Source organism: Merops nubicus, unplaced genomic scaffold, assembly GCF_000691845.1.
Source record: "Merops nubicus isolate BGI_N331 unplaced genomic scaffold, ASM69184v1 scaffold7749, whole genome shotgun sequence".
In the NCBI taxonomy this organism is placed as follows: Eukaryota; Metazoa; Chordata; class Aves; order Coraciiformes; family Meropidae; genus Merops; species Merops nubicus.
In genome coordinates this window covers 1-18,816 of record NW_008628933.1, presented here as the reverse complement: position 1 = coordinate 18,816, position 18,816 = coordinate 1, and the positions used below count along the sequence as shown (strand labels likewise).

Below are 18,816 nucleotides of genomic sequence, written 5' to 3'. Positions count from 1 at the left end.
GGAAAAGATACACTCGGAGGCAGAAAATTATTAAAACTCATAATAAATTAATAAATTCAGAGTATGTGGACAGTACACTCATTAAAATAATGTGTAAATGAGTGTGTCTGAATATCTTCCAAATGCAGATTGTTGAAAGGTTTGAATTAATGCCTGGAGAGAAGCAGCCTGTGATTTCACATTGGCACTTGTGAGTCCAGAGTTGTTCCTTCATCTCGGGTCATGTTTAGCTACAGCTCTGTGGACTGAACTGTCAAACCATCAAAAATAATCTTGTGGCTGTTAATAGCAGCCATAAAATCATTAACTAGTGCAGTTACCTTTGTGGGCATTTATGCTGCCAGCTGGTGTGAAGGAGCACTTCTGAGTCTCTTACCGCTGTGAGAGGTAACGTGCAATCTGAGGTAACCTGTAAGCACAAGAAATATCTGGGTTTTTTTCCCTCCTTTGTTCCTGCTACATCAGCTGGCTACCAAATTGAACTTGTGTTACTTTGGTAGCCAAGTGTGGGAAGATCCAAATGGCAACAGCTTGGCCAAGAATGGGAGACAGATTTTCGAAGCGAAAATAACATTAAGTGTAGTAAAGGCTGGTTTAAAAATGTGAATTATTAATAGTCTTGATTAAATAATAAACTTGGAAGTCTTACAGTAGGCTGTGTAGAACACTAACCTTAATCAGCTTTCTATTTGTAAGTAAATTGTGTTTTTTGTCTTTTAAAGGAAATTCGACATAAATCCAGTGACTACCCTCACAGAGTTGCAAAGTATCCAGAAAACAGAAATCGGAACAGATACAGAGATGTCAGTCCATGTAAGTATCTTTTCTGTAATTCTTGCAGTAAACTTTCTAGACTTTTCGGCTTACACAGTTTACTTTTAAACACTGTAGCTAATAAATGGGGGTCATTTTAGGTTTTGTATTTTATTTCTGTCAGCGTGTATCCTGGTTTTTGTAACACGTGCCAGTGTGTGTAATGGAAGGGAGAAGAGTCTGCCTGGTAAACTCACTGCTGAACAGTGACTGAGGAATGATGGCAAATCCTAATTATTAGTATATAGGTAAATATTTGTGAGCTGGAAAGTGATATTTGATAGATATTTTTCTCCAAAGGAAATGGTTTGTTTACTCTTGCTTTAGCTGTTATTAAAACAACAAACATCTGCTGAGCACAGAAATCAAGTTTATAAGCCTTGACTACCACAGATTCCTTTTGGGCTAAGTGATTTGCACATTTACAAGATTGTGAGGAGAAATGACACTCGATTTTGACTGTTGCTTTAAAAAATACTTGAGGCTTTATTATTATTGTCTGTTCAGAAGAATATATGCATGAAGTTGGTCTTTAATATCCTCCATGCAAGTAGTTATGGTATGGAGTGCTTTGTATTGTACTAACTGCTGTAAAATGGTCCTTGTGATGTAAGGATCTTGCACCTCAGGTGAAGACAGCTGGTTTTGTACTAGCTTCTGTGCTACTGAGGTGTTGTGGACTTCATTTCAACAGCATTTACTTAAGAAACTGTAATCCAAAATTGTTACAAGAGGATCTGTAAGCAAAAGATTACTAACGTGGCGGAATAGCTGGAGAAAACCATCATAAATCCCTTCCAAAAGGAGCAGGAAAACAATTGAGTACAACCCGAGTTTTTCTATGAGATGCTGAAGTTGGAACAGGTTAAATGTCTGTGCGTTCTTTCGTACCAGAGTTTCCCAGAGCACCAAGGGCTCTTTAAAAGCCTTTGTGTTGCTGGATCTAGAATTTCTGAAGGGTTGTTCATGTACTGGGGCTTTTTGTTTGCGAGCCTCATCTGAATATACCTCTGGTAGGATTTGGAGCAGTGCTGGGCTCCTCGTTTCCAGCTGAAAGGTGTGGTGAGAGTGTGTGCACAGCACTGCTCCAGTGACAGGGAAAGGGGCTCGGGGTGAGTCAGGCTGGTGAGGTTTGGGGAGCGCTGCTGTGGGTGCTCAGAGTGGGGCTGGGAGTCGAGCTCATGGCCTCTCTGCTGTGCCTGCTCCCCGGCGTGCTCTGCAGGGAAGTGCGCAGCTCTGAGAAGGTGCCTCAGGCTTGCTGACCTCCCCCAGGAGGGGGGAGGGCTTCTGCTGGGCCTGGGCTCCATGGGGAGGTACTTGCACGTCCCAGGTTGGCTGTCCTGTTCCACCACAGCGTTAGCATCCTTCTGGTGGTAAAGCAGATCATGCTTTATTCACTTGCTGTTTCATACCTAAATTGGGATGGGGGCTGTAAGAAGAGAAGGCAGGAAATTGGATTTGAACCCACGAGACCCAAGTTCTATTCCTGGGTTAAACATCCTGTAAAAGCAGCTCTATTCATGATTCACCATTTCTCCCATCTATGGATTTCATTTCTTAGGCACTACTGCAAAGAGAGTGGCACCTTACCTTCAATGTACCTGTGGGTTTCTTTTTTTTTTTTTTAAAGATTATTTCTAAAATAAACAAACAGACATGATGTTATTTAAGCAGCATCTAATAATTTCTGCGATAATATTTTAGAGGTGTGACTTGGACTTGTCTCCTGTAGTTTTTTTGGAGCTCAGAATTTTCCTTAATCATGCCATGTCTTTTACAGTAGTTGAAGAGCACCAGACACCTCTGCCTTGGTCACGGCAAAGCCTGCTTCTGAAATGCTCAGCTAGCCAGCAGCAAATGAATTATGTGGTTGTATTAATCCCTGGACTCTGTGCAAGAGCAGAGAGACAGATAAAATCTAGTCTTGGAGTAGTAGTTGGTCTCAGGGAAGGGTTAGAGTCATTACATGCTGGTTGACACAAAGTGTAACATGATGACTGAACTAAGATGGTGACCCTTGAGGCACGTCTTAATTTTTAGTGTTTATAAAAGAAGGAAGGTTTGAACTGGGCCACCAAGACAGCCTCCAGAACTGGGCACTAGGAGAGAGGCTGCATGAGGAGAACAGAGCAAAACGTGTTTGAACTAGTGCCTGTTGAATTTGTCATCTGTGTGGTTTCAAACACAAGTCATAATTGTTTCTGATGGTGAGAGTCAGGAGGAGAAAGAGACCTGGAAGGGAATGTCATTCCAAGGTAGCAGTACCTAAATTCCAGAGCAGCTGGGGTAAAAGCTGTGCAGTTCAGTAGCTGTGGTGAATGCCTGGGATCATGGTGCAGCAATGCAGAATGAGCATGGTTTTATTTCTCCATAGCAGTGAGAAATTGGTTTATTAATCTAGACAGCAGCCAAGCCTGTCTTAAAATCTGAGGTGGTATGTCTGTCAGGGGAAAGGCAAAGATTATTCTGTCTTATGGAAGAGGTGGTGTTTGTAAGTGCATGAAAAAAGGCTTTGTGTTGGTTTGCCCCATTTCAACCACAACATGCAGGACAGGTACATGGAAACCAGTTTGTGTCCATTTCATACATTTCTAAGCAAAAGTTGATTTTTGTTAGCTAGGAAAGGCTGTTACTCTTTGCTCCCCCCCACATTGTCTCCAGTTTCATAAATGTTTTTGTTAGTCTCCAGTTCTGTTGGCTAAAGAGCTACGGTGTGTATAAGTTCGGTTGGGTAAAAGCCCTCAAGAGTTATTGCCTAGCCAAAAAAAATAGCAATCTAGCAGTTGGGTATTAGTCTAGAACAGGGAGAGGAATATTCTGGCTATGTAGTGCTATTGAAACAGGAAGTTAAATCTGAAATAGGTTTGGTTTGACAGCCAGTCATTTCCTGACAGCTGAAACCATTTCTCAGAAAACATTGTTAGGAGAGGAAAATAACTCGTGAGGTTATTATTCTGCATTGATAACTCTAATGAAACTCTGTTAATATTTTCCTTCTAAGTCGTAACCTTAGTTGGTATCAGAGGAGTATAGTGTCTCAGATTGACTGTAAACACCTTTAGAGATCTGCTTACTGTGTTCCCAGATTTAGAGGCAAGAAGGAAATCCCCCTTGGCAAAATTGGGAGGACTTTTTTTTTTGTGCCTTTGGAGGGTAGATGGGGGTTTACACAGTTTTATCTTCAGCCTTACCTTGCAATGTGGTGTGTAGCTCAGTATCTTGGATCATCTAGGACGTTTTTGTTTTGCTTGATAGTTCACGTTGCTGTTGGAGGATCTTGAGAGGTTGTGATTTCGTGTTTTCTTTGTGTGGCTGTTAGTAGACTGTGTTGGACCTTTCAGCTGTTGGCTTACAGCTGTTAGAGAGCGTGTCCCAGGGAGAGAGGGACGTGAGGAGTATTGTGCTTTGCAGGGAACAGAGCTGGAGCTGATGTGGGTGGTTTTGCACATAGTGCTGATTAATGACCATTGCAAAATGTTCCCTTTCTGTCCTGTGTTTTGAGTCTGTGTGCTGAGAGCAGGGACGTGTTCTGTCCAACATGAGCCTTCTGCTTGTCCCAACTGGAAGCTGACACTGATGGTTTTTGTGATGTTATCTAACCATCCACCTTGTTACCAGAAACATGATACAAATAAACTCAGCTGCTGCTTTTGGAGATCTGGCATGGTTGATAGGGTGGCATTGATTGCCTACAACCAATGGCAGGGTGGGGAAGAGGCACTTTGCCTTTCCTTTGCCTTAGGCTACCTCTGGAACTTGAGACTGTGAGTCTAGTGACAAAGTAATTGGAATAATTTAGCAGCTCAGATAGATTAGGCTTAGATTAGTGAAATGAAGGGGACAGGGTCAGGGTGGGTCACTGGCATGGCTTATGGCTGCATGTTTTATTTATGACTTTCTTCAGTCCCCTGAGTAGCATTTTGCCCTCCTTTGTTGTTAATAGCTCTGTATTTGGGGCGACAGATCTCTTGGAGAAAAGATAATTTTTAAGTTACAGAGTGGTTTCACTTCTAGAAAAGCAGTTGTCAAATAAACCCTTTCATGAGCTGACTGCAAGAACTGGATGTAAAATGCCAGGTGCTTCACATCGCTTCTAACTGGATGTGTCATTTTCTTTTTAGCAGAGAGTGGGCAAATTGGTGTGTGATGTGAAGTCTTGGCCTTGTTTGGGATACGGGGGGCATTGTCAGTGGTATCAGTGGGGCAGGGTTCAGCTTGAAGTGGGTAATAAGAGTTTGCTTGGACAGGGTCCTTCTGGGGGTAGTTTTCTTCATGCAGGAGCCAGAATGAGAAGCACTTTTACGGTTTCCACTTCCTTTTCAGGCTGCATATTTTGTTGAAATAGGGGAATTAGCACTTCAGAAAACAAGTACTAGATTTGAGCTGTTGTGGGTATGGGAACATTTTAAGATAAGGTTTAAGATAGGTTTATCATTCATATAAATCTCAAGTGCTTTGTAACTGGAAATGATTTACAGAGGGGAAATAAGTTACAGCTAGCTCCCTGTCAGAAGTTGGCTTGCTTTATCTAATTCAGAAGAGCAAGCCAGGGCTTGAATGAGGTTTCTAGGTCAGCACATCCTTTAGGAACATGTTGCCTTGAAAGGAGGAAATCAATGTATTCTAGTGGCTTTCTTTGTCCCATGCAGTGTCTGCCAGTGTATCTGCGGGATCACCTCTCTTTCTGTTGGGGAGGAGGGGAGAGGCTGGCTGTGCCTAGACTCCCTTGTTAAAGGGGCTTCTAAAAACCTCTCTGGATTTTAGCTGTCACGTTTACGAAGCAGAATTTATCAGAAGGAAAAAAGGCTGAAAAGAGTGTGTGAGGATGAGGGTGGGAATCCTGGCTGGGGCCTCGGCAGCTGTGTGCCGGCGGCAGCGGAGCAGCGGCCGCTGCCGGGTGATCAAAGGGTTAAGAGCGGCTGCTGACGTCACCCTTCCCAGAACACTAGTACCGGTATGTGTGATTTACTATAACAAGATCTGAAGTTTTTCCTGTTGGCAAATGACATGTAATATTTACAAAGGTCTTGGTTTCTCTCCAGGAGAAACATTTCAGATAAAGTGATACATGAAAGGAAAAAAATAACACTTTCCTCGCCAGATGGAATAATGCAAGGGGAGATATTTTACTTTAAAATGGGTCTGAATTTTACTGTTTCTTGGCTCAATGTGGGTTTTTTTTCCTTATACAGATGTATCATAAATTGTTCTAAGGCTTCTGAAAGTCAAGGCAGTGTTGCCTTACAGCTGGAATGATAATGAGAACAGACTAAACCAGTACCTTTCTCATACTTCTGTATTAAAAATAGGGTTTTGGCATATTTCTGTTCTCTGCACATTTGTATGTGACTGCATATAAAAGCTAGCAGCTCAAGGAGATAGAATAACACCCCAAATCCCAGTCCTTCACAAAAACCAAAACTGTAGTAGTCATTTACTATTGACTTCTTTCCTTGAATACAGCAAGATAGTCTCTGAGAGTTGCTAATAGATGAGGGAGAGTATAAAAGACCTAGTAAATGCATTTTTCCCAGGTATTCAGGCATACAGAAAGTATTTGTAACATTGTATAAGCAGTCCGTAGAACAAGAGTCTAATTTAATAACTATTTTTTAATTCCTATAGGCTTTTTGCCTGTCTGTGGCCATACTAATGGGTTTCTTGGATAAGCCTCATGCTGTATAGACTGGCTGGGATCTAGGGACTTATAATCTGAGTTGAGCTATCAGAGCTATGCTGGGTATGATACTGAGTAGTTGCTTGTGTCAAAACTCATGGCTTTTGTGCATTTCTCAAGCTATTTGTCAAAAGGAAGTTTGCATTTTGCTGTGGGGATGTGTCATGGTTTAGGGGCAGACCTATGTTCTGTTAACCCCTCTGCCTGCCCAAAGGGGATGAGAAAGGGAATAAGGGAGAGAGATGTATGGGCTGGAAAAGAAAACTAGAACAGCTTTAATGAAAATAAGAATAAAATGGAGTATGTACAAACAGATACAAAACTAGCACTGGTGCTGTGGGCAGGCACTGGGGAAGTCCCAGGCTGGACTTAGTGGCAGATGGGAACTGGATTCAGGAGTTGGATTCAGGAACACATGGATCAGGGTCAAAGGCAGAACAGACAGGGTCCTCCTTGGATGCTGGCCATTGAAGAAGAGGCTTGACCATTGAGATCCCTCAGCTGTTTACTGACTATGATGTAGATGGGATGGAATCACCCACTGCTCAGTTTGGGGTCACCTCTGCTGGCTGCTCCTCCCCACAAGTGCCACCTCTTACTTTGTGCACCCCAATGTGAGGCACAAGATTTCACAGTGACCTTGTTCTGCCCAGGATCAGTGATGAGCAAGAGCCTTTGTGGGCACCCCAGCCCTTGGCAATGACTCTACACGTGGAGCCTTGTCACTGCTGGCAGCAGAGACTGCCTGTGAAAATCTGCTGTTACCTTCAGACAGTGCCCTGGCCTGGGAGGGACTGAGCTGGGAAGGGAAATCACTGAACAGAGTCGGCTCTGGTCTGACCCAAACCAGGACAGGATGGGAGAAGAAGTGATCTGACAGTTTAACAGAGGCCGTGCCATCAGTCTGCACCCCAAATGAGTTTTAAGGCTTGGACCAGATGGATGTAGGTTGTTTGCTTTTTTTTAAATGACATTGCACTGTAATTCCCTCTTGGCTCTGTCGCTTTCTTCATGGAATCTCTTCCATCTCTTCCTGAAATGTGTTGAAGTCTCTTAAATCCATTTTAGTTTGCTATTTTTATTTACTCTTCTCATAAACAGTCTGTCTAGGCAGTTGAGCTTCAGGGGCTTTGCAGTCAGTTGGGTCTCATTTCCTGGCAGGCAGTTGTGTACAAATTTTAAACTAAAAATGCTGTTTATTTGATACAGTCCTAATAAATGGCTGAAGGATTACTTTCTGGGAACAAATCTGACTCCTTAAATGTCTCCTAGAGGGTGATAAATCGGATACTAAAAGTTTCTAGGAAGAGCAATGATGACTTTTCATTATGCAGTACTTCAGCATGACAGTCTGATAATCTTTCTGATATTAATGTGAGAATCTTAAATGGAGTCCTTTGCTTACCTCTTCCATAAAGAGGGGAATCTTTTGTCTTGCCTTGCCCCTGTAACCAGAGAGACCAAAACTGGTGTAATTAGATTAGGCTTTGTTTAATTGGAAGGGTTGTTAAATAGGTACATTTTTGAATGTGCTCCTTCTTTAGTATTTTTAGTTTGTATAGTATTAAGAAATTAGAGGGGAAAATTAAATGGATCAAAGCTTTGTTTGAATTATTGCAAGTAGATGATTTATTTTTTTTCCTTGCTATGTGAGTTTAACTTTATGAGTCTACTTCAACTTTGAGTTGGAATTTCAGTTCACCAAAAAAATCTTGGAAATCTGAAGTGAAAGGAAACGATGCAGTGGAGTGATCTGGTGTGACAGGACAGAGTGCTGCCTGGTGTGGGTTGTGGTGCTGTGCATTAAGGAAATGCAACTGTTGAGGGGTGACTGAGCATCTTCTGGCATGTGTGGGAGGGTTGTTTTGTTTGGTTTTTAAAGAAAACGGGGTCTTCCATTTTTCTGAGCAGCTTCTATTAATAGCTGCCTGAAATTACTCTGATGGAGTGGTGAGGGGAGAGTGAGGCAGTTACCAAAGTCACATGAGAAATGAGTTTCACATATATTTGTAGCTTGCCCTTTAGTTAGTACTGCAGAATTTGTCAGACCTAAACTTGCCCATTAGAGAGTATTCATCAAGATGGGTGCCTCATTAGTCCTTAATTTTCTTTGAATTTTAGATGATCACAGCCGTGTGAAACTGCAGAACACTGAGAATGACTACATCAATGCCAGCCTGGTGGTCATTGAAGAAGCCCAGAGATACTATATTTTAACACAGGTAAGTAAAAACAGCTGAGTGGGTGGTTACAGGGACTGAGGATCTGGGGGGAGGGGATTTGTACAGTTGTATTTGGAAGTTTCCTTGTCTCTCTGAATTACATATATCTCATATTAACTGTCCATTTGATCTAGTTGTGAACACGTGATTTTATATTTTATGGAAAAAGCTAGAGGTAGTATCTAAGTGTGAATACTTCACTGCACATAAAGCTTTTCAGTAATTTCTTGCTCTTCAGTCCTGTTGGAAGTAGGTTGCAACAATACTTTTCATCCTTATTCCATCTTGTGCCTTCTGAGAGTGCTTGCAGCAGCTCTTCTAAAAGCACAATAATACTGGTGCTCAGCTGAAACATCACTCCCCTGAGTTCTTACTGTTTTGTTGTCTGTTTGGGGCTTTTGTTAAAAAAAACCCAAGCACCTTTTAAGTCCTGGCATGCTCTCTGCAGTGTGATTACTTTCTTGCCTGTCACTTCTGTCATTAAGTTAATAATTTATTTAAACTTTTCAGAGGAAGAACTTTCCTTTTTTCACACAGTGAACGATGAGCTGTATTCAAACACTGCTTTGCCTGTACCTTCTCACACACATTTTTTTTTTTTTTCCTTTACTACACAGGGTCCACTACCTAATACATGTTGTCATTTTTGGCTAATGGTATGGCAACAACAAACCAAAGCAGTTGTCATGCTGAACAGAATTGTCGAAAAAGACTCGGTAAGTAATACTAGGCCTAAAGATTTTTAGTGAGCCACATAATTTTAATACAGTTGAATAATGTTTGGTTATTATGTTAAAAGAACTAATGTTCTTTCTCACTGGTGTACAGCACGACATGTTTTTAATATAACATTGAAGTGATGTTGCTAAGACACAAAATTCAGTTTGGTGGAAACAGTATCTAATAAATACACATCCAGAAGGGTGAAAATAACATCCTGAGGAAAGAGGATGTACAGATGGAAATAAGATGGAGTAGAAGTAGTGTAAGATGGGAGAAGGTGGGGAAAAAAGTTTGAATTGGGTATCTTTAGATTATCTTTCTTCTAAAAGTAACAGGGGAGTATATTTGTTATGTAGTGGTGTTAACTGTAACAATAAAGACAAGCTGCTGCCCAGCAACTGTCAAACTGATCTGGGTATTTTTGATTCTTTGCCAGCTGGTGGTATAGGTGCAGAATACACAAATCTTCTGTTACAATGTAGTTTTTCTGTTAAGGTGCCTAAAACCACTGTGGATTTCAGTTATAAATGCGTGTCGTTTGAGGTTTATGGTTTTTCTTCAGAGTAGATTTGTTAGTGAAAAAGATTTGACTAGTCTATTAAAAGGTCACTTATTTTCTTATGCAAAAATTTTCCTGCAGAAAGTTTGAGTGTGGGGCAAGAGGAATAAAGGACAAGGGACAGTTTTACATTGCTTTGTTAGTTCATGCTTTTGTTTTACTAGAATCTTCCGGGATTCAGGAAGCCTTGGGAAAACTGGATGTGTTACATCACTTATGTAAATGTGTGGGTGTGCATGTCAGAAGTGGAGGGAGGGGGAGAAAATGTTCTTGAAATAGCTGAGTGAAGGTCTCTGCTCACTGTAGAGAACTGGAGGGGGGAGAGGGAGAAGGGGTAAGGTACATCTCAAAACATGCAGCAGCCCTGCCATGAAAGAAAGAGCAAACAGATGAAGCTGGAACGTGTAACAGCCCTTGACACAGCTCTGTAGTAACTTGGCTGCAAACACAATGGACTGAGACAATTCCTCAGTATGGGAGCAGCTACTTGAGTTTATTGTGTTGAATTAATGGGTCTCAGCGTCTGCTGATACACGGTATCAAGGTACCAGGATATTTAACCAGATGTTTCTTTTCTTCTTTTTTTTCCCCCTCCTTTTTTTTTTCCAAAACACCAATCAGGTGAAGTGTGCACAGTACTGGCCAACGACAGAAGAGGAGGTTATGACATTCAGTGAAACAGGTTTCCGTGTGAGGCTGGTATCCGAAGACGTCAAATCCTATTACACTGTACATCTCCTGCAGTTAGAAAATATCAATGTAAGCCTTGCTCAGCCTGTGTAGCTCATAGCCCTGGCCTTAAGTATGCCATGAAAAGTGTTCATATTGCCACTGCAGGTTCCGTTGAGCCTTCACACTGAAAATTTTAATGTGCTTTGCTTCTGATAGTGTTGAAGATGTATGCGTGGCATATAAGGGAGTTAGACCTGGAGTAATCTATATTGTAACATAAATGCTGAAGCTGTTACATGTTTAATTTATGTACTTCTGTTCTCCGTTTGGGAGTAGCTGCATTGGAACTGATGGTAGTGGTGATGCTAAGAGGAGCTGTAAGAAATACTCTAAAAGGAAGAACCTAGGAGCTGGAAATTCTGATTTCTTTTGAATATCAGAGATAAGACTCAGTAGTGATCTGGTTTTCTTAGTGGAACTTTAGTTTTCTGTGTAATTCAGTCCAACTGTTTGCATTGTTAGGGTAAGAGGTGATTACCACCCGTAAATAGGTAACTTTATCTCCTCTTGCTTACCTCCCCTTTTGCTTCACAGGACCAACCATCCTTTTCTCTTAAAAATTAAGCACTTTGACAATTTAATCGAGTTAAGCTCAAAAAAATGGTTCCTGGCCTGAGCTTGGGTTGGGATTTGCTGCTTCTGTTTCAGAGCTGAAGACAGGATTGAAGAGCTTGTCTGTTTGTTCCAGCTATGTCTTGTAAGATATTCTTTCTCCCTATAAACCTTGCCCTATATTAATTGGAAGTGCTAGGATGGCAAGTTTTATTCAAGGTTGTCTTGTCAGTGGATTTGGGAAAGGAAAGCTTGAAGGTGTTCCTTTGCATGTTGTTTTATACAACTAACTGTTGCTATATTTCATCAAAATTATTTGAATTTATAGTAGCTATTAATGGTAGCTAATGTTTGTTAATTTGACACCTCCCTCACGAGATCAATGTGATAAAACTTGGCGTGTTGTTCCTTGGTCTGTTCAGTGTAAGAGGAGCTTTATGAAAAGTCTGTCCTACTGACCTGAAGAGGTTCTGTTCAGTTGTTTATTGACAGCAAAGGCAAAGAAAAGAGGAGTTGTGCTTGGAAGCTAGTGCCCAAGAGAGAATAACTCTACTTTTTGGAAAGCTGAGGCAAGTTTTCCAAAGTACCGAGAAGTCTTGGTGGTGGAATTATGTGGCTGATGCTGGCCCCTAATCTTAAACTTCCTGTTTTCGAAGGATGCCATTTTCATGACTTGTGTTTCTGGACATAACATTAGCTTGAAGATTCAGAAATCCCACGAGGAGCAGCACAATGTATACTATGGTAGTGTAGGAGTTGCAGCTATTGAGCAGTTAACATTTCTGGGTCTGCTTTGGGCAGGTAATGCAGGCCCACCAGTGCTCTACAGAGCTTCTTGTGTGCCACAGATCAGTTCCACAATATTTAACTAACCTACAGCATTGCATTTTTATTGTACTGCTCTGGTGCTCCTATAAGGCCCCACAAATATTAATTTCAAAGAGTATTTTTTTTTTGTATAAACCAGCCAGAACATACTTGGTTACTCAGAGAAACTATATAGTTTCTAGAATAACGCCACTAATGTGAAGGGCAGCCTTCTGTAAGAATTTAGTAATTATACCATAAAACTTGTGGGAACTGAGTGTTCACAGTAACTTGAAATGTGAGCTCAGCCATGTTTATACAAGGTCCTCTGCAGGGGGCTTTGGTGGAGGCAGAGCAGTAAGACATTTAGCCACTTGACGCCTGGAATATAAGATGACTCACAAACAAAATACACTCTGAATTCCAAGAATACTTAAGAAATGTTAGTATTTCCTTGAAAACAGAGAGAACTAGAATTTTTATAATGCAACCATTCTGAACTGAAGTAAATCTGTCTTACTGCAACAAAAATCTCTCAATATTAGAAAAAACAATGTATGAAGAGTAAAGTGCTTGTTTAATGTTGTCAGTGAAACAACCTCTGAATATTTGGTTGGTTTTGTTGTTGGCAATTTTGTGTTGTTAAGGAGCAGTTAGAAGTGCAGGTGGGGTTTGCGGGGCAATATTGTTTTTTTAGGATGAAATCATGACATTTGGCAGTTTGATATGTTTATATCTTTTGTAGGGAGACGTTTGGTTTTGCTGTTGCTGCTGGTGTAGTCCAATAAAGCTTTGGGGAAGAGATGGTGTTCATGGGTAGCTTTCCAAAAGTTCTGAAAATATTTCTAGTGTACTTTGTCTTGCTGGTGATAATTGTGGAATTTCCTTGTTTTTCACATGACCCAGCTGGTATTTTAAGATATAGGAACTGGAAGCTACCTCTCCACCGTGGTTCATTGTGTCCTCCCATCTTTTGCTGGTGTCAATGGTCAGCTCTTCTGAAAGCTGGCTGCTGCTTTCTGCTGTTGTTGCTGAGGTCCAGAACCCTCCTTGAGGAAGGACTGACTGTGAAGGCTCCCACAAACCCTTGCCCCTGTTGAAAAACAAGGGTAGAAGGGAAATACTGCACTCATGTTAAAAATTTGTAATCATTTACATGAGAAGCTGATGTGTGGCTGGGATTTGCATCAGTCCCCCAGCATATTGAAGTGATTGTTAGGTGTTTCTGAGAGTCTTGTTAAATCTGTAAAACAGCCTTACAGGATGGGGTTGTGAAGTCTTGTGACAATGTGGGAGAAATATTAGCTACTGACAGCTGACTTCTGGGAGACTCCAGCTTGTGTTGAATATGTATTTTTATATTGTCCTCTATTGCTGCTTCTAGCTTCTCTTGTTGCAAGTGTACTTACTGGTCTTTAGCAAAATAAAACTTTAGTTTTCAGGAATTTCTGGTGTGGCAACCCAGGTAGCCTGGAGAGAGACATGGCATGACACATGGTGAATGCTTTCTAGTGAAACCCCACTGTGCTGGTACTGGGGAATTCCAGGAGGCCACAGGAGCACAAATGAGCATCAGTACTTCAGGGAAACCAGGGACTGACTGGGTGAGGAAATGGAGCTGTGCAAAGGAATTGAAGTTTCTGGAGTAGCCTTGATGGATGTCCCTCAGACTGGGTTCCTAGAAATAAGAACAAAGCAACCGAAGGAGAGGTTTGCAAAGGAAATATTTGCTGGAGGAAAAGGGATTAGAAGAAATGAACTGGATGTGGTGGGAAATGAATGGTATGATACTTTAGAGTAAGGATCATTAATAAACCCCAAGTGGCATCTTGAGTCCTCTGCAAATATCAAGTATTTGGAAAAATCCATGAGCAAAATGGATTCTCAACTTAGTACCAAGCCTTCTTGGCCACCTGGGCACACTGCTGGCTCCTGTGCAGTCGGCTGGCCACCAGCACCTGCAGGTCCTTTTCTGTCAGGGCTATAGGTGTATTTGATGCCTTCATACGTTAGACCATTGCAGTAGCCCTTAAACTATGAAATGAAGTGTGAATATAAGGAGTGTGAAGTTTGACAGGCCAGCATTTTTCCATCTTCACCTGTTTGACTGGACACTGGAGCATTTTGGTTGTACTTGCTAACAATGTTCATGCTCTTACAACAACTTGACCAACCTCAAGTTGTTGTAAGAACTGTGTGGTCAGTGGAGAGCTGGGCAGTGTGGTGGGAACTCTCAGAGCTGGTCCAGGTCAGCTGCGTTGGTTACTTACCGAAAGCTTATCCCAGTAGTTCATGAAACTTTAGTGGTTTTGCTTATTTTCTTGAAAAGCTGTTTAAATGTTGTCCCATGATTCTTCAAGGATTTTTAATATTATTTTTTTGGTAGCTAGTCTTAGGGAATAAATCTTGGAGGAGTATATTGTGGTTACCACAGAACAAGCTGGTTTTCAGTTGCCGTGCAGAAATGTGTTCCCTGTGTGTGATGTACATGAAGTTTTATGTTGCTGCATGAGTCTTAAAGTCTAGCTTTTTTCTTTAAAAGAATATCTAGTTTCCTGATAACTTTTTAAGTAAAATTAGTTGCTTTTTAAAATTGAATTGGTGGGGCATTGGCCCAGGCTGCCCAGGGAGGTGGCGGAGTCACCATCCCTGGCGGGGTTCAAAAAATGTGTGGACGTGAGACTTCGGAACATGATTTAGTGGTGATGGTAGTGTTGGGTGATGGCTGGATTTGATGATCTTAGAGGTTGTTTCCAATGGTAATGATTCTGTGAATTTGTGTCCATCAGCAGCTGTGAGCCTTTAGCAAGCCAAACCCTTTCTCAGTATGTTCTGCATCACTTCTCGTAAGCGATAGCTGTGGTACGTGGCTCAGTGACAGGGGAGCTCTTTAACAGAGGGTGCTACAGATTTTCACACAAAGGCAGTATTTCAGCTGTGCGGCTCGACTGCCAAGCACCACTTGAAAGAGCCATTCTGTTCAAGAGAGAAAACGTGGGAGGTTTGAAATGTTCAGATGGGATTTGGCTGTACGATCAGAAACGACGAGTTCAAAGAGGACCAGCCAGTTCCGGGGCACTGAAATGGGACTCGTGAGGAGAGGTGAAGAGTCAGGGTGCCTTTTGAAAAAGAGCTGAAGTGGTGAGCAGTTGTGGGATGGATAAAAGCCTTTGTACAGTACAGGGAGGCAGAAAAAAAGTAATGGTGTGGGGTGGAGCTGGAGGAGATGTACTGCAGCACTGTGAGATCTCCCCCTCAGAAATCCCTGTTTCCAGGTCAGTGTGTGAGCAGGGTGACACTTGCCTGTGACCCTGAAGCACTACTGGGTTGGGTTTTTTAGGAGGATGCAAGTGCTTGGTAGAGTATGGGATTTAACAAACAAACCACAGATCACCTGTGTTTTCTATAGATAAGGGCAATTCTGATTCTTGAGGTAATGGGGAAAGCTTTCATCTGCAACCACTGTGTAAGGATCTGGAGGGGGAGAGGATCAATTGCCACTTCAAAGGGTCCTCAAGATTCACAAGCAACAACTTGAACCTTTGCCTTGCCTAGTGTGTGCATTTAGCTCACCTCTATAGTTTTCCCCTTAATTTTGTTTGAAAAGTGATGTATTATTTTTCTTAGAGGAAATTGCTTGAGAGTTGTCATCTTTAAAATTCAATCGTTTCCAGATTTCTTATGAAAAGTGTTTCTCCTTCATGATTTTTAAACAAATAGGTCATTTCAGTTGACTAGTGAGTTAAGTTGCTAGCTGAAATGCTTAAATACAGGAGAGCAGGAAGAGGATCTCAGCTGAAAATGCAAACTCCCTTTTAATGTTTTGCTTCAGACAAACAAGAAGGGGAAATCCCAGTGCATTTATACAATTTAGGCCTTGGTAGGTTTTGATTTTTCTTCTCCCCCTACACTGAAATCTTACTATTTGCTCATTTTTCCAGTATGATGGATCAGTCGTTGTCCTCACTGAGCTCTTTGCCAAAACACAAAATATTCTTGGAATATAACTGAACATTTGAGAGTGGCTTGAGTCACATTGGTATCCCCTGTTTTCTGTGGAAGAGTTGGCAGCCCTGCAGTGTCATGCTAGGGACAAAATGGGACAGTGGTTTTGTTCCAGTGCAACCTTGAACTGGATTATTTTAGTTTCTCTAAGAAGTTTCCGAAGTGCTCCCTCCTAAGAAGTTGGAACAGATTGAGCAGGAGGCAAACAATAGAATTTACTTGAATTTCATAGCTATATTTTACTGTTGCTGAAAAAGAAAAACAGCTTTTCTGGAATACATTGATATTTTAAATCTTGTTGTGTTCCAGCATTGTGGAGGTTTATGTGGGTTTCAATCAATGTGGAAAATAAGATGAAATAGCAGGAGGATAAAAATAACTGAATCTTTATAAAATTCCTGACCTAAATCAGTGATCAAGTTGTCTCAAAACCACTGTGGCAAGGAGCAACTTTTAACAGCAGGTCTGAAGTGAGTTCCTTAAACATACCATCAAAATTTGGCATCAGGGCTGTTCAGATCTATGTGTTCTGTACTCTCTTGCTGCTGTTGAAACACTTAAAAGTTGGTTGTGTTAAGAGGGGAGCTGCAGGGTTCTAAACCAACTGCGTGGGTTTGGAAACTTCCTTTTTTTGCTTATGGAACGAGTGTGTCCAGCAAAAGCTTTGCTAGATGTCCTGCTGTGTGGCTTCTTGAAGGCCTTTTCCACAGAGCTGCTGCTCCCCTCAGTGTGGCTAGTACAAAGGAGGGGCTAGTGCCTCTTGCTGTTACAACTGGCTCTGAGCAGGCGTGGGGAGCGTTCAGAGTGCTGGTGGGTATGGTTTTTGGGTCATACTAATGCAAGCAGTCCACTGCTGTTGGCCATTAAGCTGCATTAATGATAGAAAAAGAATCTTTGGGAGCGAGTAGCAAAGCAAACCAAATGTAACAGTGGTAGTTTGAGAAGAAGGAAGAAAGGTGTGTGGTAATAATGACACAGGGCAGAGCAGCAGCTCGGGTGACAGGCTGCTGTGGGCTGCCCTGGTGGTGCCATGCAGGCCGAAGCGGGCGCCGGGCCGCTGCGAGGGGAGGCGTGGAGCAGAGAGCAGCCCTGGGCGCTGGCTGGGCGCAGGCAGGACGCCGCCCAGCTGCCCGCTTTGTCTCCCCCGCAGAGCGGCGAGTCCAGGATGATCTCTCACTTCCACTACACCACGTGGCCAGACTTCGGGGTCCCCGAGTCCCCCGCCTCCTTCCTGAACTTCCTCTTCAAGGTGCGGGAGTCGGGCTGGCTGAGCCCCGAGCACGGCCCCGCCGTGGTGCACTGCAGCGCCGGCATCGGCCGCTCCGGCACCTTCTCCCTGGTGGACACCTGCCTGGTCCTGGTAAGTCCTTGGTCCTCCCCTGCCACCCCTCTCCCTGCCCAGCACAGGCTTTTGGGTCAGAAAGCTTTAAAAGCAGTTGAATCAGTGAAAACTTCAATTAAGATGTCTTTTTATTTTTTTTTTTCCTTCACATATTTCAATGCTTTTAAACAAAGAGCTCTTAAAATAGATTTACAAATCAGTCTTGAAGTACTTTATATATTTTCAGAGCTTCCTTGAAAGGCTGGACTAGATGGTCCTTGATATCAACCTGATACCTTCCAACCTGATACCTTACAGTTCTGTGATTCTGTGATGGGTCCTCCCCTGCCACCCCTCTCCCTGCCCAGCACGGGCTTTTGGGTCAGAAAGCTTTAAAAGCAGTTAAATTGGTGGCATTCCAGTGAAAACTTCAATTAAGATGTCTTTTTATTTTTTTCCTTCACATATTTCAATGCTTTTAAACAAAGAGCTCTTAAAATAGATTTACAAATCAGTCTTGAAGTACTTTATGTATTTTCAGAGCTTCCTTGAAAGGCTGGACTACATGGTCCTTGATATCCCTTCCAACCTGATACCCTGTAGTTCTGTGATTCTGTGATGATTCTGGAAAGTAAATAGTAAGCAGTCTTCTCCTTTTATGGGAGATAGGCTTAGAAAAGATTGACTTTTTTTTCAACATGAGCTTAAAGTTGTGGATATATATTGAGACATATCTAAAATTTTAAGACTTGATAGTAGGGTACTGCTTTATTTGGTTAACACATGGTCATTGATTTGTTCAGAATAAGCTTTCATTAGATGGTTAACTTTTTTCCTGTAAAAACAACTTGGAAATCATTTGAGATGTTAATTTTGTATGCAACTAATGGAAACATAATATGAAGGAGCTAGTTTTTAGATGGAATTTTGACTCATTTTAGTTGTAATTATTTTTTATACGTTGCCTGTCTTCATCAGTAGCAATGACTCTTTTGATGTGACTTTCTTGACAGATGGAGAAAAAAGACCCATTTTCTGTAGATATTAAGAAGGTATTACTGGATATGAGAAAATACCGAATGGGACTTATTCAGACTCCTGATCAACTAAGGTTTTCATACATGGCTGTAATAGAAGGAGCAAAGTATATAATGGGAGATTCAACTATACAGGTAAATGCTCAGATCTCTGTATTTAAACATCAACAGTAGACTAACAGTAGTTAAGAATGAGCTCCAAACTATTTTAAAACATGTAACTTTGTGATATTTGAATAATTTGCCTTTTTCATTAGGTGCCTAGAGGGTATTAGAGGGCATCTAATCAGCACCTTCTATCAGCTAAACTTCTAGTCCTATGTGTTTGTCTCCTCCTAGATAAAATATAAAGATAACTTGTACTGATG

At 41.7% G+C, this 18,816-nt stretch overlaps 1 protein-coding gene across 1 annotated transcript; it reads left to right on the top strand.

Moving 5' to 3' along the window:
• Window positions 1–722: 722 nt before the first annotated feature.
• Window positions 723–18,601, top strand: LOC103779201 (tyrosine-protein phosphatase non-receptor type 2-like; the record flags this gene model as incomplete). The annotated part of the gene is made up of 6 exons (XM_008946822.1): window positions 723–813; window positions 8,612–8,712; window positions 9,330–9,428; window positions 10,616–10,753; window positions 17,241–17,450; window positions 18,425–18,601. Coding segments are annotated over 6 exons (816 nt in total), but the record flags the coding sequence as incomplete, so codon positions are not given.
• Between the last annotated feature and the right edge of the window lie 215 nt (window positions 18,602–18,816).